Source organism: Sardina pilchardus, chromosome 23 (genome assembly GCF_963854185.1).
Source record: "Sardina pilchardus chromosome 23, fSarPil1.1, whole genome shotgun sequence".
NCBI lineage: Eukaryota > Metazoa > Chordata > Actinopteri > Clupeiformes > Clupeidae > Sardina > Sardina pilchardus.
This window is the reverse complement of record NC_085016.1, coordinates 28,307,512-28,335,402: the sequence shown is the minus strand read 5'-3', so window position 1 is coordinate 28,335,402 and position 27,891 is coordinate 28,307,512. Positions and strand designations below refer to the sequence as shown.

The 27,891-nt window shown below is 43.2% G+C and overlaps 1 protein-coding gene across 1 annotated transcript; it reads right to left on the bottom strand.

Moving 5' to 3' along the window:
- Positions 1 to 4: 4 nt before the first annotated feature.
- On the bottom strand, positions 5 to 23,650 carry LOC134071364 (protein Wnt-6-like). The gene is made up of 4 exons (XM_062528041.1): positions 23,403 to 23,650; positions 15,481 to 15,701; positions 2,160 to 2,476; positions 5 to 507 (listed from the first exon to the last, which is right to left on the bottom strand). Exons 1-4 carry the CDS (start codon positions 23,477 to 23,479, stop codon positions 25 to 27), a joined length of 1,098 nt encoding a protein of 365 aa, XP_062384025.1. The 5' UTR covers positions 23,480 to 23,650; the 3' UTR covers positions 5 to 24.
- Between the last annotated feature and the right edge of the window lie 4,241 nt (positions 23,651 to 27,891).

Genomic DNA, 27,891 nt, shown 5'->3' with positions numbered 1-27,891 from the left:
CGTCCCTGCTGTTGGCGCGTCCTCTCAGAGACACAAGCTGACGTCTCGGCGCACCGAGCACCTCTGACACTGGACCACACAGCACCAGTGGAAGCTGCAGCCGCAGTTCTCCTCGTACACCAGCGTGTGCTCGCGGTGACCCCGCCCGCAGCACAGGGACTCGCACGCCCCCGGACCCTCGGACGCCGCTGGACCGGCGCTGGACGTCCCGTTGCACACGCGGCCCTGCGTGCCCTCCGACCCCAGCCTCCGATTGGCCAGGCAGAAGTCAGGTGACTCGGCGGAGAAGATGAGGTCATGGGGCTGGATGGGCGGGGCCCCCGGGCGGAGCGGGATCAGGGATTTGCCGTCGTTGCTGCCCATCACCTGCACGGCGGCCTTGAAGCGCTCCAGCAGCCAATCGCCCGTCTGGCGGAAGAGAGGTATCTTCCTCCAGCAGCTCCGCAGCGTGCACGAGCCTGACAGGCCATGGCACTTACACTCCACACGCATGAAGCTGCTGACCGCCTGACAACACACACACACACACACACACATTTAATGCATATTCAATATGCATACAAAAATGCATATGGACTAAATAAACATAGGCATGGTGTACACTCAGATACACATAGAGGCACATACGCATGTGATACATAGTGATATGAAGAGGCTCACTTTCTCTCTCTCTCTCTCTCTCACACACACACACACACACACAAACACACACACACACAGACAAGAAAGATAAGAAATACCAAAATAATTTATGGCTCTAGCTCCTCTCTAAATCTCTCCTTTCATTCATTATCTCTCTATCCCTCCATTCTTACAGTAATACCCTCATCTCCTCATCTTTCCACTTCAACACTCCTCCTCCCACGACTCTCTCTCCCTCACTCCCCCTCACTCCACTCTTCACTCAGCGGTTCCCAGAGAAGACGTGCAGGAGAGAGGGGAGAGAGGGGAGGACAGGAGAGGGGAGGGGAGGAGAAGGGAGGAGAGGGGAGGAGAGGAGAGCAGGGGGCCGGAGATGGGCCAGATATACCTTAGTGCTAATGATCCTCTGATAGATGAGCCCCCCATATCTCCCAACACATTTTAATTAAAATGCTTTACAGCTGAGCTGCTAGCTGATCTCATCTGATCTCTGTGTGTGTGTGTGTGTGTGTGTGTGTGTGTGTGTGTGTGTGTGTGAGAGAGAGAGAGAGTGTGCACATGCATATGTGAGCAAGTGTGTGTGTGAGTGTGCACATGTGCACACTTCCGAATATGTGCGCACACGTGCATCTTGGTCGTGTGTGTGCATGTGAGAGTGCATGCATTTGCAGGTCAGCACTTGGGTGTGCATGTGTGTGCGTGTGTGTATGTATCCATGTGTTTATGCGTATGTGTCTGCCTGCGTGTCAGCAGGTTTATGGTTAGTGTGTGTGTATGTGTGTGTGTGTGTGTGTGTGTGTGTGTGTGCCTGAGACGGTAATTTGAGGTGAGCATAGGGGAAGTAGGTAATTTATTATGGCCAGTGATGAGTGTGCAGACCGTGTCGGGTCCAACACAAATCACACTGCAACACACTGATCTCACTCCACACTGTAAAAATGATTTTCTACCCAACTTTAGACCCGTGTGTCTGGGAATCCACCTACAGCCACCACACAGGAATGTCTCTGAAATGTACGTTTGTGTCATGCTATTCCGGCAAACGCCTCACAACGCTGTTACGTAACATATTAACTCATGCTCTAACAATGCCCTGATCACAAACATATCTGGCCTGAACATTTGAAGCCAATTTTGAAGCTACTTGTATGTGAAGCTTTTTGAAGCTTCTTGTATATGGAACCATTTGAAGCTTCTTGTACAGTATATGGAACCATTTGAAGCCATATTGTATACGTGTATACAGAAACTCATCTACTGTATGTCATGTTATGTATGTCTACTGTATGTCATGTTATCACAGAAATGGCTCCCCATTGTCATTTTGAATGTGTGTGTGTGTGTGTGTGTGTGTGTGTGTGTGTGTGTGTGTGTGTGTGTGTGTGTGTGTGTGTGTGTGTGTGTGTGTGTGTGTGTGTGTGTGTGTAGGTATACCCAGTGAGCTAGAGGATGGTCTACACTGGCAATAGTTACATGACTACTTCAGCCTCTATTCTGATCCCAAGACTGAGCCGTACCAGCCGTCCTGCCTCGTTGTTGTGCAGGTCAATCAGAGTCCTGATGTCGCTCTTGCCCCTCTTCCTCCTGGAGTCGGTGAACTGCCTGGACATCTGATAGCCGAACTCCACATCGTCCCCGCAGCCGCCCCACTCCCAGGGCCCCTCTTGGGTCAGAGCAGGGGTCAGCGGTGTCGTCGTCTGGTGGTCCGCAGCGGGGGGGCCGCGGCTGGAGATGCAGCCGCACTGGAGCAGGTCGCCCATACTGCAGGCCTGGGTCACCGCGTGGACCACGCCCGCCGCCGTGATGGCGTACACAAACGCCGCCTCACGGATGTCTGCAGCGGGAGAACAAAAACATGAGGAGGAGGACGGGGATGAGGATCATAGACGATCACATTGACGATGATGATGATGATGGTGATGATTAAAGAGATGAAGACCTGAGGGCCTAAACATTTACGGTATATAAAATGAAAAATATTTGCAGCATTAAAGGGACACTTCACTGATTAGCATTAAGATTTGTATCTTTAGAAAACCAGTCATGTTTTTGAATGGTCATGCATCATTTCCTCAGTTTGCCTTGAGATGGGAGAAACACGGATTTCAATGAAACCCATGAATAGGACTTCCTGCTTTCAATGATGCAAAATTATGATTTTTACATCATTGAAAGCAGGAAGTCCAACATTGAAATCAGTATTTCTCCGATCTCAAGGCAAACTGATGGAATGATGGACGACCATTCAAAAACATGACTGGTTTTCTAAAGATACAAAGCTTAAAGGAATATTTCGGTATTTTACACTTTAAGCCCGTTTTCTGTATTGCCTAGCATGAAAACGAGTGTTTGACACCACAATCTCGACGATTGAGCCTGTTTGTGGAATTTGGCAGCTTTAGAATGGAGCTCTGTATGGCGTTAACATTGCTACGTTGTGCATGGACTACTCTGTCCTTAAAACACCCCTAAACGTTCGTTTTTAAAAATGTGCAGCATACCGAGTGGTTACTGGTCTTCAACGATCTTCTATAGCAAGTTTAGCAGCGAAATACAGCTTCTGTCATCTTTTATGATGATTTTCGAAATCCCGGAAGTACTTTTTCAGATACCTCACAACCGTGTGTGCCTAATATAACACAACAGAATTTGAATTTCATTGCGAAAGTTGCTATAGAAGATCGTTGAAGACCAGTAACCATTCGGTGACAGCTATAGTTCTGCTCCGGCTCGTCACGTGACTAAATTCAAGACGTGAACAGAGAATGTCTAATAAGGGGAGAAGGACCACTTGCTAAATACTTCCGCAAGGTACTGCAACTAGAGGGCGATCGCGAGCAAGTGATGAATGAATGGGTAGCAATGGAGCTGAACCCCCCAATACCACATTTGTCTTTATATAATTTTTTCTCCTGAAATTGCATTAATGCATGCGATGCAGGATAACTTGACTTGACAATTAGCTGACCAATGCAATTTTCAATATGTGTTGTTATTCCTAAAAACCCTTTTAAAGTTTTCATGTCACGTGACACAAAAGCGAACCACTTTACGGCCATAGACCTAAAAGAAGGTTCAGCTTCACGACGGTCGTCGTAATCGGTCGCGATTTCTCGCTGACCAATCAGCATCCATGAGCTAAATGCTAGCATGTTACGCGGAAAGCGGCCCATCCTATGAAAAGCAGAAAGGACATGAGTGACTTTTTATTTCATTTCCAGTGGAAAACCTATACTCAGGTAGCTACTACGACAATGTACATTAAGAAATGAAGTTGTCAACTATGAAAAAAACGAGTTTTAGCCGCTTAGCTCCATAGACCACAATTCATTTATCACTTGCTCGGCAGCGCCCCTAGCGGAATTTCAACAGATTGCAGGAACAATCCGGTACAATGGAGTTAATAGGAAGTGGACCGGCTCTCCCTAAAGGGGCTCTGACGTGAACTAGTCACGAATCAGTCACGTGACTAAATTCAAGATGGTGGCGAACGGAAAACTTTCGGAAGTGACTGCCTGAATAAACAGTCATGTAAGTAAACTAGCAGTGCTTTGTCAAAGTTCTCGATGTCTCGTTTTAAATGTCAGGGCCCTCAGAAGTCTATCAATAAAGTGTGGAGCTACTTTGAGCCTCATAAATGGTGTAAAACAGTAATTTATTTGCATGGCTAACCCGATGCCGAGGCATTCTAATTGAAAACCTGTTGCTAGCATCGGCTAATGAGCGGCAGATTTCTGAGTGCAGGGGGCAGGTCGAGATCAGCACTGAGACAAACGCTCACACTCGGTATCATGTTTCAACACACTTTAAGTCAATATCACACCGGAATTCTCCTTTAATGCTAAAAGTGTCCCTTTAAGTCAAGTGTCCAGACAAAACATTCTGTTTTTTTTGTCTCAGGACTAGTGATGTTATGTGATCTGCTCTGATTCAACAGTGATTTATACTGACTGCTGCTTAACACCTTGACCTTTAGAGGGCACTGTAGGCAAAGGCGCAAGGAATGCAAACACAAACCAGATGGTCAATGGCTTAAAAATAGGATGTCTCTACAGTTTCATCTGTGCTACCGGGAAAAGTGACTCATGGGATGTCACTGTGTCTGTCTCGCCTCTCTGGAGCCTGTTGTGCCTGTGAGCAGAGCTTCACTGATCTCTGGTAGCAATCAGCAGCCAGCAACCAGCGACGCAATATCATCAATCACAGATTCAGAAATCAGCCCAGTCAGGCTGAGGCATACGTGCTTCAGCAGCCGCCTGATAAACACCAAACATTGAAGACAGATGTGCTCTGGAGACACCAGCCAGTCACCGACCCCCCACACACACAGGCGTAAACACACACACACACACACACACACACACATATTCACATGGTAGACCTTGGACAACACCCTTAGGGTCAATCTCTCCACCCATGCTCCTCTCCTCTCCTCTCCTTTCCTATCTATCTATCTACAGCAGGGGAAATAAGTGTTGAATCTGCATATTTTCTTTCAGTAAGTATACACTGATGTTCAAAAGTTTGGGGTCACTAAGACATTTCCATTCCACTCCATTATAGACAGAATACCATGCAGCTGAGATCAGTTGCCTTGTTTTTTTAGTAAGGACAGCAGTTTTCAGATTACATGATGTGCCTACATAATTACAAAAGGGTTCTCCAATGTTTAGATAATGTAGATATTGTATTAAAGATCAGCCATTTATTTCTACAACAGTCATTTACAACATTAATAATGAATTAATTCTAAGTGACTTTTGAACTGTAGTGTATTTCCAATGAGGCTACAGGCATGACATTTTCACTACATTAGTATTAACTGAAATCCACACATATAAAGAAATCAAAACATTTTAGCCCATAAATAAAGTTAGGATATTGCTTTCAGAGTTCATAATGTCACTTTTTGCATGCAAGGTATTTAAATCACTATGGAAGACTGGTAACTTTGATGCACAAAACAGATGCACAAAACATTACACAGCTGAAAAGTTTAAAGACAGGCTTTCAGGGCGGGATTGGTCAGATGTTTTAGGAGGCAATGATGTTGATGAGGTTTGGACTTTGTTCAAACAGCACTTGCCCTTGATAATGTTGCACCAATGAAGGAAAACCAGAATTAAACGGAGAAGTGACATTTAGATAACTTCTGACATTCTGGATCTCATTAGACAGCGTGATAAATGGTTTAGAAAGTTTAAGGGGTCAGCTTTGTTTTGTGACTATGATAAATACATGGTAATCCGGCTAGATACAAGGTACAGAAAAGTCTGAATTGTATGCTGATGCTATTACTGCAAACTCGCATCAGCTCAAAAAGCTAAAAGTTCTCACTGATATGAGCTCCAGAGGAAAATCCAAATCTAAGTCCGGTAACATTGGACTAGTCATTGAGGACAAGATGATTTTAGACTAATAGCAAATTGCCATTTTAATACCTTTTTTTTTACAACAGTTGCCCGTCTGGTTGATAAGTTGCTGAGTGTGTCAGGTAGATTATGGGCCACCATTTGTAAACTGTTTTTTTTTTTTTTTTTTTTTAAAATGGTTCACTTCATACCTCATTGGAAGAACTCAAGTTTGGGATGTTGAGGGGACCATTTCAGATCCTCAGGATAGTACTAGTGGGGTGCCCCAAGGATCAATCCTGGACCCCCTTTTATTTCAAGTGGCTCATAGACAACAGGCTCTCAATACATCTGGGTAAAACTGAGTCCATTAAAGGTCACATGTAATGGCACTGAATCAGTGTCTCAGAAAAGTGTTACATCCCTACAGTTCGTAAAGGTAGGAGCAGGCTTCACTCAAGACTTATAACTTTTTTAGAGTGCTGACCAAAGTATAGACTATCATTCAAAACAAGAGAACAGGCCGCACTATGCATAAGCAATCACCATTTATTCACACAGACGCGTTTCGGCGCTCTGCCTTCCTCAGTGTGTGGAAGACTCACTGACACACTGAGGAAGGCAGAGCGCCGAAACGCGTCTGTGTGAATAAATGGTGATTGCTTATGCATAGTGCGGCCTGTTCTCTTGTTTTCAATGACATCCCTACAGTTAACATTAGAGCAGTCATTATTAAGTCAGGTAGAACTTTGTGGAATTTGGGCATAAGTGTGACATAAGGTACTAATGCAATTTTTTTGCATAAATTGATAGTTTAGGGGGTGTCCTTTCAGAATCTGATGGGTGCCGCTCCGGCACCCTTGAGCATTTTCTTAAAAAAGGGGTGTGGCAGATGATGTCATTTTAATCATAGAAAGTCGTCTAAATATACATTAACATATAAACCCATCATGTATGGTATCAAATTAAAGCTCTTCTCATGCAGGAATCAGCTTTGACCATCAAAAAGATGGAAAAAAATAGTTCAGGTCCCTTCAGAGAACAAAATACCATTTGCAAAGTGACCTTTAAGGTCAGATTACGTTCCTTTTTGCCGCATAATAGCTGACTTTAAATCATGTCATATTTGGTATTAAATTGAATAAATGATGGAACTGCCATTTAGCCTAATACAGTGATTCTTAACCACAGGGCTATACTGGGTAGATTATCAAATGAAGACATCAGATGCATGAGACTTAATTCCATTCACCTTGTGGGTATATCCGTATCGAGGATATGTACTGCAAATGCTGCTAGCTACGTTAGCACATTGTCGTTATACCTATGCACTCACAAGAATCCTTACAAAACTGCTGGGATTCTGACACTACACATTTCACTAAAGGGGAGACTTGCCCAACACGTTAGAATGAATGGATGACAGAAGTTCATCGCCAGAAAGCTACCATTAAGTGAATCCAGCCATGTCTAAAAACAAATACCGTTAACGTAACGTAATGATATTGCACTTGTGAAATGTCTACCAATAAATACAAAAACGTGGCTTTTTGGATGTGAATGATGAATATTAAATGGGCCCCGGGCCACTTTCTACTATAACAAATGGGGCCTCAAGGTTGAAAAGGTTAAGAGCCCCTGGCCTAATACATACAGGAATACAATCATTCAATAGTAATTCATTTTATTGTGAATATTATAGCAAGTCTGATGCACCCTAGTTTAGCATGTTAGTTATAATTTCCTGTGAATCTGTCACTGAATTTGACAGCAATGTTGTGAGGTACTTCCCAGGTAGTTAAGCACATTAATTATGACTGTCCTTGGATTCCCCCCCAGAATTACAGAAAACAATATTTTTCTTCCTATCATTTTTTGAATGCTTTAAGAATAGACACCAAACGGGGTAAAGACAGCTGTCTTCTCTCTATCCTGGTCACTCATAGTCACTTGAAAGTAACCCATGTCAGGTCCAAAGTGGGGAACAGCTGTGCCTTGCCTAGTGCATGAAGCGCCTCCTCTATCCGTGGAAGTGGGTATGCATCTTTGCACATGACCATGTTCAGCCTTCTGTAGTCACAGCAAAAGCGCACACTCCCGTCTTTTTTTCGCACAATGACCACTGGCGATGCCCAGGGGCTGCTACTCTCTTTGCCCCACTATGTCCTGTACATGTCGCTTGAACTTTTGATCGGGTGGGTGTCATCAGTTTATATGTTATGTCATGTGTCACTGTAGTTGTGTAGCCATAGTCATTGTCGTGGCTTGAGAAGACATCCCCGTAGCTTTTCAACAGTGCACTAAGCTTTACATGCTGTGCCGAGTTAAGCTCTCCTGCAGCTACCTGTACTGGAAGAGGCATACATTGGTGTCCATCTTCGGTAGCGTGGACACTGTTCAACATGCATCAAACCCCACCACCTCTTTTGGACAGATCTTCTGTGACTTGGACACCACAGCTACCCTGGCCCTGGGCATTAGTTTTATGGCCTTCTCACTGGTGTTCATAACCCTGACAGGGACTTTTCCACCTGCTGCCTTTCCAAGTGTGTTGGCAACCAGAAGCCCCTTCTGGATGCTGATCTTTGGAGTGGCTTCCACCAGGAATGGCATTCCACTGTTGAAGGCACCAGCCTTCAATCACCTTCTCACTGTCAACACTGCCAACAAACGACGGACACTTGCCTCTGGTGGAGCAGCCTTTTCATCCTCATTGCATCCACACCCAGCAGAGAGGTCACTAGATCTTTGATGATGTTCATCCCCATAATGCCAGGGAGCCCATTTTTACATCTTTGCAACATCCAGATGGGTGTCTCTCAGTATGAAGATGCACCGCCACTAAAGAGTGGTTCCAAAACACTCGACATCTGCTTCAAGACAACCAAGGACCGGCATGTTCAGTCCATTGGCTCCACCCAATGGGTGGACTTTAGCTGTTCCTCCCCAAAGTGTTCTCTAAAGTGAGACTCTTTGATGGTGGTGACCTCAAACCCAGTGTCCCAAAGGCAGCTTGTCTTCACTCCAGAGATCATCAGGTCAACAGTCCAGCAGTGACCAAATGCATTTTGTTTCAGGAACTGGTCGACTTCAGTGTCAATACAGTCTGCCAGCCCACTCCTGACCATCGATTAACCAGGGGGCCTTGGTTTGCTCTCTGGTGGAGTATTCTGTGCACTGTCTGCCTCTCCTGGAGCATGTCTTTGCCGGGTGACTTGGCCATGACTGTTGACTGGTGTGACCGGACTCTCCACATGTGTAGCAGATGTACTGCCCTTCCTGGTCTCTTAATGGCTCTCTCTTTGGGTCACGAGGTGGTCATCTGCTTCAGGGATCCATTGCAAAGGTGATGAGCAGTGTGCAAATAAAAATTCGACTTTCAGTGGAGGATACTGATGACAGCGAGGGAGAAATGTCTGATTGAATGAATGTTCTTTGGAGGAGACATTTGATGTTTGTGATGTGTACAAGGCCAGCCTGGCAACATGTTCTTGATATAGTTGCTTTCAAAAATCTGTGATAAAGTATTAACTTTGTCTATTTGATTAATTGGTGAGGGTTGATACAATTTGTTGCTCAGCCTACCATTTCAGCGGTATGACCGTACCAGATTTTACAGTTATTATGTTATCTGGAGGGATAATTTTTAGCATTTTTTAAATTGACATCATTGATTTGTGTTTGTGATTTGATACCATACATGATGGGTTTTATACAGTAATGTGAATCTAGTTATTTTTTTATGGTCAACAAAAGGGGGCGTGGCAGATTATGTCATTAAAACAATTTTTTTCATCTTTTTGATGGTCAAAGCTGATTCCTGCATGAGAAGAGCTTTAATTTGATACCATACATGATGGGTTTATATGTTAATGTATATTCAGACGACTTTCTATGATCAAAAAGGGGTGTGGCAGATGATGTAATTTTAAGGAAAATGCTCAAGGGTGCCGGAGTGGCACCCGTCAGATTCTGAGTCTACACCCCCTAAACTATCAGATTATGCAAAAAAATTGCATTAGTACCTTATGTCACACCTATCCTGGGGTTCTACCTGACTATATTGTGGATTATTAATCTTAAAAATAGACTTCAAGTAATGCGAAATAAGGTCATCCTTATATTGCTTTCAAAAGGGTAGGACTACTGCCAATAAATGAGTGGAACAGCTAAAGTTGAATCATATGTATAATGTCATGAATGGCTCTGCTCCCAAATAACAATAAAAAATACACAGCATAATCACAATACTAGGGCCAATGTCTGTTCTTGTAAAGTGTCAAGAATGCAGCTGGAAGAGCTTTTTTCTGTACACATATCTTGTTGTGGAATAATCTGCTGCTTTCTCTCAAAATTGTAAATACCAGAGGGTCTTTCAGACATTAGGTTAAGGATTTTTATGGCAATAGAGTATCAAACCTTTTTTTTTAAAAGTGGATTGGTTATTTTAAATTATCTGTGATTTTCTGATTTTTGGATGATTTGTGCTAAATGTTATTGCCCTTGTACTGTATTTGTGTATGTCATGTGTTAAATGTCCCAAATGTCCTGTTAAATAGTTTTTAAATCTTGGCGTTGTGTGTGGCCGGATGATGATGCAGTGATGTTCCTTCCATTGCAGATAATGATCCCAATGATACTGGAAGATTCTGAGGTTTTGAAATACATCTGTAACCAATTCTATTGAAATGTTTTGCAGCAATAAGGTTACGAAGGTCTTTGGAAAGCTCTTTGCTTTTACCCATCATCAGATGTTTCTTGGCACCTTGGTAATAAAAAACTTGTTTATAGCTCGTCAATATGTACTTACCCAGCTGATATTAATTTAATACAGAAATGAGGTACACTCTTTAAATGAATTTGTTGAAAAGAACTTGTGTCCAGATAGGGATAACACAACTTGCCGTGAAAACAACAGAACTTCATCGTTTTTAAACGCATCTCTGTGTCCACATTTTGTTTACATTTTACATTCATTTACAGATTTCAAGTGGTTCCTAGCCTTGCTTTTCTTAGCGTGTTCAATACTTTTCTTTTCCTCATTTCACTTTATTACACATAACTTTATTTATGGACTTTAATGTTTGGATTTCTTTAAACTGTATGTGTGGATTTCCTGAATTACAGTAATACTGATGTCTGGTGAATATTTCATGTGAATAGCTTAATTGGAAATATACTCAGCGAAATTTCCTTAAGATGCGTTCAATACTTATTTCAGCAGGCTTGGCGTGAAAATGTATTAATGATAAATGTCTCTAATTCGACCCCTTAAGGGGGCACATTCCCCACATGTCTGTCTGACGCTGTCTAGGCTTGTCTGAGAGAGAGAGGGGGATCCGTCTTTGAGAGGAGGCTTAGGAGAGCTACTGCACATGAGCTGCTTTTTACTGTATGCTGCTCAGTCACCTGCACCTGGAGCACCTGGCTTAAGGTACTAATGCCACTAAAGACAATGATCCAGTGTCATTCTCAAAGTCTCTTTCTCTTAGCTTACCAGTACGTGTACGGGTATCAGTAAGTGCATGATTATGCACACATACTCACATACACATTGAGAAATCAGCACAGTCAGGCTGAGGCATAAGTGCTTCAGCAGCCGCCTGATAAACACCAAACATTGAAGACAGATGTGCTCTGGAGACACCACACACACACACAGACAGGCACAAACAAACATACAAACACACACAGACACAGACACAGACACAGACACAGACACACACACACACACACACACACACACACACACACACACACACACACACACACACACACACACCACAACAGTCTTAGGGTGTGCCACTAATCAAGGCGCATGGCCTGTAAGAATGTGTTTGCCATGATCTGTAATTGTAGTATTCTACTGTTTGTCCCTCATTATGCCTACAATATGGCTGTAGCTGAGAGCAGCAGAGTGGTAGTGTTGAGCTGTAATTATGGTCACTGTGTGACATGAGATGGATGAGCAGAAACTGAGTCCAAGACTTTCATATTTTTTTACATGTAAACGTTTGTCAATGCTTCAGTGTATATCTTTTTCCTAGTGGGAAGTGCATTGATTTCAGCATTTGAAGTGACTTTGCATGTTGAAAATTCCCATGATTGTTTCCATTTTCTACCTACCTTTGAAAGTAGCTCATTTAACTAGAATAGAACAGAAAGAACAGAATAGATTTGTTTTCCTGTTGCACTATGACCAAAAGTTGGTTGAGACGTTACACTCACAGGGGCAAAATAGCTAGACAACTAGATAGAAATCTAGTTGTAGAATATTGTGGAAAACTATTTTTTTTTTGCCTAGTTTATTTTTTTTTAAAAAATGGATCTTTCATATATTCTAGATTCATTAGATATGTGAAATACTTCAAGTCATTTTTTTTTTGTTTTAATCTTGATGATTACAACTTACAGCTCATTAAAACCAAAATGAGCATCTCAGAATATCAGAATGAAGAGGTTATAATAGAGAAATGTTGGTGTCCTGAGCCTTTCAACTCACTGACACCTTCCACAAGGAGGGTAAGGAGCGCTCACAGAGTGCTGTATGAAAGCATACTCGTGGAAAGATGACTGGAAGGGAAAAGTGTGGTTGGAAAATCAAAAGGGGTGACAGCAGCCTTGAGAGAGTTGTCCAGCAAACTTGATTCAAGAACTTGGAACTTCACATGGAGTGGACTGAGGCTGGAGTCTGCATCAAGATCCACAACACACAGACATGTCTAATGGTCTACAAGTAGCACAAATCCAATCCAAGTTGCTTTAAATCCAGTTTGATGTTTCCACAGTCAGTGATGATTTGGGGTGCCATGTCATCTACTGGTATTGGTCCACTGTGTTTTATCAAGTCTAGAGTTAATGCAGCCTTCCATCAGGAGAGTTAAGAGAACTTCATATTTCCATCTGCTGACCAGCTTCAAGGAGATGTTGATACCCTTTCCCAGCAGGACTTGCACCTTGCACCTGCACACAGTGCCCAAACTGCTAGCAATTTGTTTGCTTGATTGGCCAGACAACTCGTCTGACTTGGACTCCATAGAGAATCTATGGGGTATTGTCAAGAGGAAAATAAGAAACAGCAGACCCAACAATACAGACAACCTGAAGGCCACTATCAGAGTTACCTGGGCTTCCCCACCACCTCAGTATTGCCACAGCTGCATGCCCCCATATAGCACCACATCGATGCAGTCATTTGTGCAAAAGCAACCCGACCAACGATTGAGGATATAAATTCATTATTTCAGATTAGTCAGACTAGTTCATTTATTTTCAAAAGGTTGACATTTCTGTATTATAACCTCTTATTGTAATATTTTGAGATACCAATTGTGATACTAATTACCAGCTGTAATCATCAAGATTAAAACTAACAATGACTTGAAATGTGTTAGATTATTTTTTATCTGATGAATCTAGAATATATGAAATATTCAGTTTTTGAAAAAAATTAGGGCGGAAAAACCTACTTAACATTTCCACGATATTCTTATTTTTTTGAAACCCACCCATATACTGTAAACCTTCTCTCCCGAAGAGCTCCTCTCTGTGGCAGGTTGTGGTACTACATACCTTCTCAGCTCTTTTACACTCCCAGTGTGTGCTGAGTGCATCCGCAGTCTGTGTGTGATCGCAGGCCTGCACACTCTGTCCTCACCTTTTCAGCATGGCTGTGCTACCTTCCGCCAGCTCTGTGTGCCTTACTATGACCTGAGGGGGCGCTGGCGAGTATCCCAGTATCCCTGATGAGGAGGACCTGACTAAGCTCTGAGTAAGTCGGGAGTACGGGGGCCACCCGGACTCCCCCTTCAACACCCCCCGCCCCCGACACACACACACAAACACACACACACACACACACACACACCAAAACCACCACCCCCACCCCCCGCACGCTAAGTCATCGTGTCAGCAAGGCCTGCTCTGTGAGTTCCAAAGAAAATTCTTTTTCTGGGAATTATACTGGATTATGTTCCTGAAAGTGTGGTAACGTGTGAGTGAGTGAGGCAGTGTGGAGGGAGCTGTGTGTGCATGAGTGTGTGTGTGTGTGTGTGTGTGTGTGTGTGCGTGCGTGCGTGCGTGCGTGCGTGTGTGTTTGAGACCAGGAGTTTGGCTGACTCCTCACATGGTGCAGATGTGCAGGACTCAAGAAAACACCAGGTCCACTGGCAGTGGTGACACAGACAAAGATGGTTGAACATTGTTGATCAGTGGTGCAGTGGTAAAATACTTTAAGAGGGCAAACGGTGGGCAAACTAGGAATTCTGTGGTCACGGTAAGGTGGACACAGCGCCATACAGTATCGGACGTGTTTTATGGCAGATATTATTGTCCAATGTTTATAACGATACCGGTGGTAGGACCACCTGAGAGCAGGTTCCTGGACAAGTTCCAGCCTCCTTAGGTTTTACTTCGAACGCGCGAATGGAAACGAGCCTGTGAGTGAGTGAGTGAGTGAGTGAGTGAGTGAGTGAGTGAATGTGAAATGACCAGACAGCTCATGTCTACTTCTATGTCTTCTATAGTCACATGGAAAAAAATAAAATATAAAACGATAATACATGTAAATGCATCATTGCCAGAATATGCTTGACATGTAATTTCATCCATTTCTTTCATCTCAATTCATGTTTCTTGTCAAATAAAGGTGAGATGTTAAAATCCTAACATAGGGGATATCTCACCGCAGCCAATCAACAATCATGCTTAATTACCATCAAAGGCAATAATAACTAGAAAAGCACTCAGAGAGCGCAGACCTCCGCCTGTATTGTTCTTTATATAGGTTGTCATACATTTGAACCTAAACTATTCCGATCGCCACCACGTGGCCATACCATGCCATTACACCACTAAGCGAAACACATAAACGGCTCCGGAATCCCGACGGTGTTATGGATCACTCCCAAATTAATCATTTAACCATTTTCCATTTAACCGTTTCTTCCTTGGGTCATGTCTGACCTTCCCTGAAAATTTCATCGAAATCCATCCATTACTTTTTGAGTTATCTTGCTAACAGACAGACAAACAAACAAACAAACATACGCCGGTCCCCGATAAAAACGTAACCTCCTTGGCGGGGGTAACTAGAAAAGCACTCAGAGAGCGCAGCTACCTCCGCCTGCCTTCTTCTTCCTAGGTTGTCACCACTAAGCTAAATACATAAACGGCTCCAGAATCCCGACAGAATTACGAATCGCTCCCAAAATGTAATCGTTTCTTCCTTTGGTCATGCCTGACATCCGCTGAACATTTCAGCGAAATTCAGCCATAACTTTTTTAGTTATCTTGCTAACAGACGGACAAACAAACAAACAGACAGACAGACAGACAGACAAACGCCGGTCCCCGATGAAAACATATACCTCCTTGGCGGAGGTAAACAATAACAATTAAAAAAAAACAATCAGCAGTGTGAGTCCTTTACTGGTGTGATGTGCTTTTCTGCCTTCACTATCCTTCTCTGTGTTGCTGTAGCCCTCACCTTGCTGTAGGATCTTGGCCAGGCTCTTGCTGTGGTTGGTGCAGTTCCACCGGTGCTGGTGAAACTGATGCTGGCACTCACGCATGCCCATGCGGGCGCCCTTGACCACCTCCTGCACAATCTCCGGCTGAGATTGGCACAGCTCGGCGTGCTTGCCCCCCAGACGCCTGGTCTTCCTGCAGATGCTGTTGTGGTCCATGACCAAAGGGCTACCCAACACCCTGAGAGAGGGAGAGAGAGGGAGAGAGAGAGAGAGAGAGAAAGATCTCTGATTGTTCCACTTTAAACTCTGTGCTGTTGTTGTCGGTTATTACTTAGGTGTTACTATATGTATGGTATTTACATGAACTCAACTGCAAACCGATTTCCCTTGGAATAAATTAATATGCTTTGACATTGACTGTGCATGATACAAGGAGAGAGAGAGAAAGAGCGAGAGAGAGAAAGAGCGAGAGAGAGAAGCAGATCAAGACAAATCAAAGAGAGAGCGGAAAAGAGAGATAGACAGACCAAAACAAATGGAGAGATAGAGAAAAGAGGAGAGAGTGAGTGAGAGGAACAAGAAAGAAAAAGGAAGAATGGAGTGAAATAAAACATATGATATGTCTTTCATTGTTCAGGGCTGATTTCTTTGGCACCGTTGAAACCACATGGGCAATCCCGTCTTTGAATTAGAATCTGAGACGGAGAAAAATATATCAAGGGGGGTAAGAAAAACAGGGGAGGAGAAAGACATTCAGATAAGGACAGAGATTTACAGAGAGGTCACCGCCTGTGTCAAATGAAAAGTGGTCATCATACAGTACACACACACACACACACACACACACACACACACACACACACACACACAAACACACACCCAAACAATCAGCCCAACAGATCAGAAATGGATTTTCCTGCTACATCAGGTGACTGGACAGCTGTAGTCAGATGATGGCCAAAATCATACTGATGTCATCATGGCACTCCACACACACACACACACACACACACACACACACACACACACACACACACACACACACACACACACAGACACATACACACACACACAGACACACACACACACACACACACACACACACACACACACACACACACAAACACACACACACACACACACACAAACACACACACACACACACACACACACACACACACACACACACACAAACACACACACACACACACACACACACACACACACACACACACACACACACACACACACATACACACACACACATCATCTCTCCCCTAGCTCCTGGGAGAAGACAACAACTGACGTCAGCACCGCACACAGAGGAGGAGCCCTCCCAAGAGCACATATAGTACACACAACACACACACACACACACACACACACACACACACACACACACACACACACACACACACACACACACACACACACACACACACACACACACACACCAGGCCAAAAGAGCATACACACAAACACCAACATTCACAAACATACCACCCACACCCACCCACACTCACACACACACACACCCTCCAGGACCCAGCATGAGTGCACACACACAGCACTGCTGACTGAGGTGGAGTTGTCCCAGGAGCCAACATTAGCTAGCCCCCTCTTTAGTCATCTGTCCTGCTGAACTGGGGGGAACTGCAGTGAAACAATGACTTAACTCTGCATCAGTACTGCTGCAGTTCACCTTGAACTGTACTGCGCAGAGAGAGACATGCACACTGTTCTTGGACCTGCAGCCAAAACAGACAGTCACCCAACCTCTATGAATCGAACCTCTGTTATCAAAGTGTGTATTGTTTGCTAAAGTACTGAGGTTTGGACGGAAAACTACTCGAGAGTGAGTAAGTGAGTCAGTGAGTGAGTGAGTGAGTGAGTGAGTGATCAAGCGAGCATGCTGTGGTTTTTGTTTGAGAGAATCCCTATAGCCCTCTATGGCGTGAATTCTATTTTGCCTCACCTTTAGAGAGCTTGGGGGTCCCTGTTGACATGTCAATCATAAAATGTAACACCCCCGCTCCCCCAAAGCAGAAATCGTTTTGTTGCCTCAGGACAACAATGGGCTATAAGGGCACTAAAACGCCAAGGTTTACTCTATGTAGTTGTGTAGTGGAATTAGGACAAAAAAGCAAGCTATGCAAAAAGTTAACTTCTACTTTTTTATTTACTGATTGTTTATAGAAAAATAAACACAAGTTCATTAGTATCTCTTGGCTTGTGTGTCGGTTAGGTATGTTGCTGATCGGATCATAAACAAGCACAGCAACGAAGAGTGATGGCCAAATAATCTGCTTGTACTTGTTGGTGTCCTCATCAAGATTTTGCTACAGTATTTGTTTGTACTGTATATGTTGCTGATAAGATTCTAAATGGCCACAGCAATGCAGAGGATAGACTGATGAGTTTGTTGGTATTTGTCAGGTGCCCACATCAAGGGCTTGTAGTTTGTCTGGTTACATTTCTGTTCAGATCATAAATGTCTACATAAATGAAGAGGAGTGACCAATGAATTGTCTGATATTTGTTGGCAGAGAATCCATGAGTGTGGAAGGGACACGGTCTGGGATGCCAGATACCACTATTGAGCCTTCTGGAGATGTTGTGGGCTTAATTCAATAAAACACCCCTGAAGGAGAATTACATATTTCATATTTATGCGCATGTACATAATTATATATATATATATATATATATATACGTGTATATATATATATATATATATATATACATATACAAAGCTATTTCAGTTTAAACATTTATTCTTACCTATTGTTGCCACTTTGATCCACGCAGTGTTTTTTTCCCTGATAGGATTGCTCCACCCCCTGGTCAAAGGCCACACCCACTTCTACCCATCATTTTATTGTGTCTTGTATCATTGTATCTAAATAACATTCAAATGCAATTGAAAGGCCCTGTGTAATGACCAAAAGAGTGGGTTGTTGCCTGAGGGCAATGCAATGCCATGCCATAGAGGGCTAGCAGCCCATTTAGTATGGCCTTATTATTAGTATTAGCACAATAGCAGGGCTAATCACGGCTCACGTTATCGCTTTAACATTTGTGAAAAAAATAATTGAGCTCACGCTGGGTGGCTTTTGACGAAAACCTGCTACGAGTCAGGCTGCACTGATGATGTGTTTTTGTATACTAATTCTTGTGACTCAAGACCTGGAAACAACCACAATAAACCTTTCTCTCCACCTTGCAGCACTAATGTCTGATGTCTACGTCTAGATATGGACGCATTGTGTTGTCCAGAAAGTGCCCCCTCCGCACCTTGAATGCGGACAGGATTCTAAATGTGTATCTACAAAATATGAAAATGTAAGATATGTAGATAGTCCAAAATCACATTCTCATTCTCAAGACGTCCTTGTCTGTCTATGTGATAACATAATTCTGAACAGAATTGTGTAGTTAAGTGGAATTGTGCTGAGACCTTTTCAAGTAATCATGAGAGTAGCCTAGACACATGGTGAACAGAAATGCCAGTTTGACCAGCTGAATATTCAAGCTAAGGTGACCCCTGCACTCTCAAACTATCAACAAGAATCCAGATGTTTCAGTTTTACACACATGTCCCACAAATGTCCTGATATGAACTCGAGCTAACAAGCCTAAAATGCACTGTAAAAAAACGATTAGCTGAATCATATAACTCATCCCATCTTGTCGCTTTCACTTAGTGTTTTTTACAGGTACATTTGGCATCACATTTTCACGTAATTTAACTCAGTCAAAGCATGACTTGAGTGGGTTATGTTGACTGTGTTAATCCTTTTTTACAATGTGGATCTAAAGCTATGACCACAAACTGTGACAGCAAGCTTTTTAATTCTACTGTAACATGCATGGTTGCAGACAGTGTTTTTATAGTGTATTAAGGGTAAACTAAACTTGCTTATCTTGGAACGGTGCAAAATCATGTCTGATTTCAGGGATAAGTTATGTCTTGCTTGCATTTTAACTACTTTGAAAACATGACTGCTATTAGACAGTCATAACTACAAATTTAGCAATGTTAATGCAGTTATACGATCCGGATGGACAAGATGTAAACAATGTGCATACAGTTCTCAGGATTGTGAGAGACCTGTCTCACTAATCTAATTGCTATTGCTGTACCTGCCTTTTTCCAGGTCTCTAAACAGATTTTTGCCAAGAGTATTATGACTGCATACTGTACTTTCAATCTACAACTCCCCCTACCTGTAAGTGAATTTATACTATAGGCAATAAGTAGCTCATTCATTGACAATCCCACCCACTATATTCTCTGTTCTGGTCATATTGTGCAATGATACCTGTTGCACCTTTGATACAGATGCAGATGCTGTCACTTTAGATGCCATGATAACAAAAGGAAATACCTCATACAGTAATTTCCCGCATTTAAGCCGCATTGTGTATAAGCCGCAGGACAGTGTTTTATGCAAGTTAAAATAAACAAAACCATATTAACACTATATTAACTGCATAGCTGAAGAGCCGCAGTTAATAGTCAGGAAATTACGGTATGACATGTAAATAAGAGTTAAAGGAGTCAGTGGCTGCAGTTTAATGGAGAAAGGATTTCTGTTGTGTTGATGCGCATAAAACTCATAGTAATATAAATCATATTATTTTGCCCAACTTACACAGATTTAGTTTATCTCTCTTTAACACAAATTACAAACAGTAAATAAACACATTGTAATCCTGTAATTATTCTCCGATAATAACTGAGATCTGATCACATGCAAGTCTGTTCAGACTAACTCTACAACTCTACAGTTTCTGCTGTGGTGTGTGGGTAATGACTTCAGTATGGATGTGGTTCCTTGCAGGTAAGGTCACAAACTTGTAGATGCAAGCCTGCAATATTACGCAAGCTAGCATATAATCAGGTATCAGGAAATAATTTTGACAGTCTTATAATAATTCCCTTTAATGTGTGTCAAGTTGACATGCTTCCAAGTGTTGTCATAAGAGCCCCAGGCTCTATCAACGGCCAAACCTAATACAAACGCTGACATGTTTGATAGTATGCAAATGAAAGCCAGTGAGAGCTGAGTCCCATTCAGGGCACTTACTCAGCCTGTGCCAAAAGGGGCTTGTTGGGCTTGCTGGGCTGCACCTAGAGGTGACGGAGCATGCTTCTCTGAGGAATTCTCTGAGCTGTCATCTGGACGAGTTATGTTTTACGATGACACACACACACACACACACACACACACACACACACACACACACACACATGGCCTAGGGACCTCTACCAGAAAACACCTCACAATGGTGTGGATCAGACTGTGACAGATCCATGGCAAACTGAGACATGGAAGATATGGGCCACATCTGGGCCAGGCTCATTAACAACAGCCTACACCCAGTCTGTTGGCCTTTGTCAATTGGACCCTTCTTGTGTTTCTCATTTTCCTTCACTAGAATTAGTCATTAGTCACTCTCTCCATCTCTCACTCTTCCTCTCTCACTCTCTCTCTCTCCCTCCCGCTCTCTCTCAGCCCCTCTGACCAAACCTGTTCTCTTCGTTGCATTCAAACTTGTAGATCCTGAACCTAGAGCCATAAATTTTGCCATTTCCATAGGTGAGCTACCCACCCCACAGCCCACCAGCAGAGTTTTTGGAGCGATCAAAGCTGCGGTTAATGCTACTTGTCACCAGAGATGGGAGTAAGTCACACATATGCAAGTCTCAAGTAAGTCTCAAGTCTTAACCTTCAAGTCTCAAGCAAGTCCCAAGTCGTTTTTGTGAGAGTCGAGTCAAGTCAAGTCAAGTCATAGCTTAGGTCGAGTCAAGTCAAGTCAAGTCATAGCTTAGGTCAAGCAAGTCACAAGTCAAGTCATATGATAAGCTGGAAGACAACCGTCTAAAAACTTGAAGACGGCAGCCTAAGTTTTATGTAGCCCTCCTTTGCACAAAAGGGCTAACAAATAGAAGAAGGGGATATAAGGCTAAAGAATAATTATAAATGCTCACTAGGACCAGCAGGATCAGAATTACTAGGAACGACTACAGGGCCTGATGTACCAAATTACCAGACAGAGTACTCAACACGGTAGTTTATCATGGGAACAGCAGCTCATGTTTTCATTGCATAATATTCCATTAATAAATACCATACGGAAATGAAATGCAGACACTTCTATGTTATATACTACGATTTACTCTTGAAAGTGGCCCATTTCTCATTTATGTCATACATCTCTCATATACGTATACATACATTTACAGTAATAGGGTTTGTGCATGTTGTTTGGCTGTTGTACTTAATGATTTAACAAAAATAAAAGCAGCTAGCGCTAACAAACTAACAGCTACATTGATGTGGTAGATGGGATGGGCAACTTTCATGACTAAGAGGGCCACAGTTTTTTATCATCACCATCAGAGGGCCAAATGCGGCTGCGCACTTTCGCACATCAGACATGAGAGAAGCTACAAAATAATTCTGAATAAGAATTAAATGTATATTACATACTGTATATACATCTCATGTGTGACATGCTCACATGCATTTTTAATAGGCCTATACATTCCCTAACGACAAATACAAGTATTTCACAGCCACATGAGTGAAAATTATTAATTTTAGTGGAAAGGGCTCACATAAATCATCATTTAATGATAGCACAATACTGAAAACCAGTTAGTGCAGCATAGCCTCATATTCAATGCATTTACTGTATGCTCCCACTCCATTTTTAAGAATGTATAGACATTTCCTAACGTCCATGATGAGAGTACAGATGTGATGTAACATCCATCACATCTGTAGCCTACTGTCATCCAACGCAAAGAAATAGTCTAGGCCTACTTGCAGTCATGCATGATTTGTCTCAGCTTCCCCTCGACATTATCGAGAATGCAACAATTATGTGCGTCGGGACAAAGACCGTTTAGAAGTTTTTATCTCCACCAATGAGGTTATGTTTTTATCGGGGTTTGTTGGTTTGTCTGTATATGTTTGTTTGTTCGCAAGATAACTCAAAAAGTTTGGATGGATGCAAGAGGAGGTGATGTGTTCGCTTGGAGGAGGTTTGCGCACTCTGAGTGATTTTCAGATACCGTATTTCAGTCAAATTGTCTGTTAGCCTATTTGATAGGCGGGATCAATGTGAAACTAAGTCAACATGATAAAACTTAATGTGATGCAAATAGTAGGCTCTTGTCACGTTTGACTGATGGAGATGGGATGTTAGCTGCCAGCTAACGTTAGATTAAAAAATAATGTGAAATTAGCTAGAGACATTTCTTACTTTTCTTGTGTAGCCTAGTCGGAAATGGCGGATACAATTTGACGTGGTGCTGGATGTGTCGGATATTTTTGCGCTGCACACCTTGCACTCGGCGAATCGTTTCTTCTGTTGAGTTGAATAGTCTTTAAATCCAAATGTTATTATTTTGGGAACTGGTAACAGCTTCCATCTTCTAAACCCCGACCGCTTTACTGTAGATGGCGGGCGCGTCACCTAGCACCTAGTAGAGAGGTTGCCAGGTTCGCCCACATGCAACAGGAAATATCCGATCGAAAATAGTTTTTATTATTATTATTCACCAATTAACCAAGACAGCAATGACTTGTCGAGTCATTGCATGCAAGTCTAAGTCAAGTCTCAAGTCATGAGTAGCAAGTCCAAGTCAAGTCAAGTCTTTTCTCACTGTTGATCAAGCAAGTCACAAGTCCTCAATCTGGCGACTTAAGTCTGACTCGAGTCAAGTCACTAGACTCGAGTCCCCCATCTCTGCTTGTCACACCACAAAACATTTACTAACTTTGTTTACGTTGTCATGATGTTCTGGCATGTTGCCCCCGGCCGCCATTATACTTGTAAACGTTCAAATCAACATGAACAATACGACTAATATGGTCTATGATATGAAACATATGAAATGTCTGATCAACAACAGAGCATGACATACCACCACAAGCGGAGAATGCTGACTGGACTCAGGAGGATGAGGGCCAGGGTGAGATTGATCCGTGACAGGAGCATCATCCGGAGGTGTGGTTGTCCTCTCCGACTGCGCACCTAGCAGTTCAGAGACGGGAGTCGGCTTTGTACACCTGCCGAAAAACTGTACGCCGTCCTATTAATGGACATCTGTTGAACGCTAAATTAGTTCCAGCTCATAGCGAAGACGCACTTGACAGCTATAAGCTGCGGCAGATGTTTCCGTATCTCCTCGCTCACACGAGCATCTGCAGACATACACGCGCCCCTCACTGAACGTCCGATCAAACTCAGGGAAGTGTAAAATATTTACACTCGGATGTGACGCGCACTTCACGCCAACAGCTCCCAAAATTCCTGAGTCTTCGAGCTATCACTCTGAAACCCCATACAGCAGGCACGCAGCCAGTACCTGCCGACTGAAATGACCGTGTAGCCAACTCCTTCTTCAGTAAATAAGCTATGAGAAGTTTAAAGAGAGGCGACCACCTCAGTGCTTTGAAAGAGTGTCGGCTCCAACTCGCTGGTGTTCTGTCTGGCCAGCAAATCTCCTCGGCAGTCCCTCACGCATCTGAAGTTCTACGCGCGCCCCATGAGCGTCAAGTATGTGTGGTTTGAATCTCGCACGCGTGTGACTCTTCCTCATTCCTCCCATCAGAGCACATACCTCCAGCTCTCATCAAAACTCGCTGAGCCTCAGTCTGTCTTTCTTGACACTCTATTGCTCAGGGTCCCCGTGAAACCCTCTCTGTCACTCAAAAGGCTGACTTATTTGGAGACAGAGAGGGCTTAAGACGAAACGTAGCTCAACAAGAACAAAGATAAATATTTCATAAATGTTCTGTTTGGAGAACTGAGATGGGAGCTTGACAGGGGCCATCGGGAGATCACCAAAAAGCCTCCACTACAGACTTGTGGGGCCCCGCCAAACAATGCATTTGTGAAAACAGGCATCCAGGCAATCTTTTCTGGTCGTTTTTATTAAACAAAACTATTATTTGAGCTTGTTTTCATTTTATTTCCTCGGTGTTCTTGGGTCTTACTTTTAGATTTGTGTCATGATATCCCCGCGTCCACTTGATGTGTTTTTCATAAAGTGCGCAGTAGTTTATATTGACCTTGGCAATAGCTTTCGCCTCCTGGCTATGTCAGTGTCCCAGGTTATCAAGCGGCACTAATCCGTGAAAAGCTCTTGAAGTCAACGGGAATGAAAGTCAAATCCCTGTGCCAAACGTTGGTATTTTTCATGAAATTGGGGATGAGGGAGAGAAGTGGGAATTCATTTATCCCAATACCCTGCATAAACAAGGTGCAACTCTCCTCTCTGTCTCTCTGCCCCCCCTTTCTCATTCTTTCTCTCTCTCTCTCTCTCTCTCTCTCTCTCTCTCTCTCTCTCTCTCTCTCACACACACACTCTCTTCCAGTTTAGTCAAGAGAGGATATAGGCCTTCTATGTTTATTGCATCTATTTTCAGTGTATTTAATGCAATTTCACGAAAACGTCATAATGATGTGGCAAACCTGCAAAATCAACTCACTTCTGGGCCATAAATTTAAGGTGCATTGGTATCTAAAACGAGAACATTTTAATAATGCCTGGTTACTAAAAATAACAAATAATGCAGACCCACACGCGGTATATTACATTACATGTATATGCCCATACTATGACAGGTTAAAACCTTGGGACGTGTTGCTTTCCTCTGTTTCACAAGGCCTAGTCTGAGGCTTAATTTAAAATCTCTCCTAATCTAATATGCGCTACATAACCTAATTTTATTGATGGAATTCAAACTCTGAGGTCAGTTTTTTATGTGGTGAAGGAAATTCAACAAAATTTGACCATGTCACAACATCTGTATTGTGGTGATTGCCATTGTCAAAAGCCCCCCCCCCCCCTCTCTCTCTCTCTCTCGGTGTGTGTGTGTGTGTGTGTGTGTGTGTGTGTGTGTGTGTGCGCGCGCGCGCGCGTGTGTGTGTGCGTACCCGGGCCACGTGCAAGTATGGAAGTATTAATATCACCTGTGCCTATACGAATATAACCACAGTATATCCCGTGAGCGCAGTGTTATGCCACACTCTCTGTCCCTCTCTCTCTCTCTCTCTGGTGTGTGTGTGTGTGTGTGTGTGTGGGGGGGGGGGGGGGGGTAGAATTATTAAAACATCCAGATGTTCCTTTAAAGTTTTGTTCACTGCACTTTATGTATTGTACAGCTCTCTTTCAACATCGGGCCAAATGTGTAACCCATGACAGGGATAAGCAGAGTGGGAATTTTCCCCCTTCTAAAACAAACCACAGTCTTCTCTTAGGATGCCCTCAATGAAATCAATCCTACGCTTGACAGCCGTTTGACAAGCCCAGGGTAGAATCCCGTTTTTTAAGAGAGAGAAAACGTTCTTTTTGCCTTTCGCTCTATCGGATTCCCGAGCCGCACAGAGAGACCGTTCAAGGCTCGCTCATGTGATCGGTCTTGCACAGCGAGGCGGCGACACAGTGACATTATTCGGTAAAAAGTGTAGCGTACATTCCTCGCGTTTATCCCCCTCCGTCACTACACTGTCCCAGTGTTCTTCCCAGAACTGTCCGCTGTGAATAGACAATGCACGGGCCCTGGCAAACTGCAGCACGTCAAGTGCGCCTCTGAATGCGCAACTGTAAGGCAGGACAATGGCACTGTCCAGCGCAGTGCTCGGTGCGGGGTTTCTGGCTAATTTGCTGTTTTCGCCGAGGTCCGAGCTCTACGTGATCTCCTGCCAGGTCTCTTTCTGAACACAGGCCACCATTTATCTGCTTGATCGGCGATTCGGCGCAGCCGGACAACAGGAGTTGCTGTTGCACAGCAGGGCCACAGCAGCTGAATGGCTTAATGGCGCAACGTGTTACATTATCATATTCATGTGCAGATCTCCGTGGCCAAGTATCAATACGCTATCACACTCCTCTTTTGAAGTAATTAATCTCGTCAGCAGTACTGTGTACCCAAGCAGTAACAAAACCTCCTTCTGATTACCTCCCTTATTTGAATGGAACTTCTTAATGAACTTAAATTAATTCAATCCAATTAAATTAAGATACAGTTTAACTCTTCAACTAAATGCACATAGAGTATTCGGACATGGCTAATGACCAATCGGCAGTATATGCGCTATACATGGTCCTTCAGTATAGTCTGAGAGTGGGCTACCCGTTGGTGTGAATTTAGGCCCTCACTGTATCAGGTCAAGAAAATAAAATAATTTCATTTTTGTGAACTGTCCATCGGTGAAAGACCTAGCCCTGTAGAACATTAGCCCACGAATGTGAATTAATATCTCAAAGCACAGATGACGACAGACTACTTTCTATTTTATTCACAACCGAATTACAGTGGGTCACGATAGATCTCTCTCCGGTCCGTTTGCTGCGCTCTGGGCCTGCACTCATCTGAGACACACGATGCCATCTTGAAGCATAGTGACATCTTGTGGCGGCCATACAAAATAACAACTCTGTCGCGGCTCGCTATGATATTCCTAGTAGTGCTCAACATGTAGGCCTGTTTGTTGCTACGGCTAATGCGAGATGAAAGATCTCATGCTAGTTTCAAGTGTTGTTGTGGTGACCTTGGGTCTGGGTGGCGACCCCGTGGCCCGTGTCTTTGGTTTAATCCTAGGAGTCAGGGGTGGGTGAGCTCTAATTGGGTCACAGGCAGAGCAGATAATCCTTACCGGTAAGCGGGGCAGGCTGTCACTGGTGTGACCAGTTCTGACTCTTGCATACGTACATACACTGACACAGATCAAACATATCTAGGAAAAGACACCTATACCTTCAGATACATGGAGGGACACACTTGGATTGTTATTACATAGGTGGTATGAGAGTTTTGTGAGAGTCTGTCATTCATCCTATTCTTTCTTTTTTTCTCTCTCTTTTTTTTTTACATCCAACATGTATAGGTCTGGACAAATGATTCAAAGCTGTATTAAATGAGTGTTATAAGAATCTACAAAACATAGAAAATATACAAACTAATGACAATTACATGTATGGGTAAGGCTGTCCTGGACATAACTCATTTGCCATATCAGCATACCATAACAGCTTCTTTTCTCTGGAGGTGGGAAATTCACCTGCTGAAGTTAGTGAGTAGACCTTCTTATTGACAAATTTGCTTTGAATAAGTATATGCTCACTTGCTCTGCCGAAGCTTGATATTGTCCACCTTGTCTGAACAATATACCCAAAGTGATTTGAATATATTGTCATAATATGCAGCTATAACTACTAAACCATAGTCTTCTTGTTCCAACATGACTGTGCACCAGTGCACAAAGCAAGGTCCATAAAGACATGGATGACAACGTTTGGTGTGGATGAATTTGAGTGGCCTACACAGAGTCCTGACCTCAATAGAACACCTTTGGGATGAATTAGAGCAGAGACTGAGAGCCAGTCTCCTCGTCCAACATCAGTG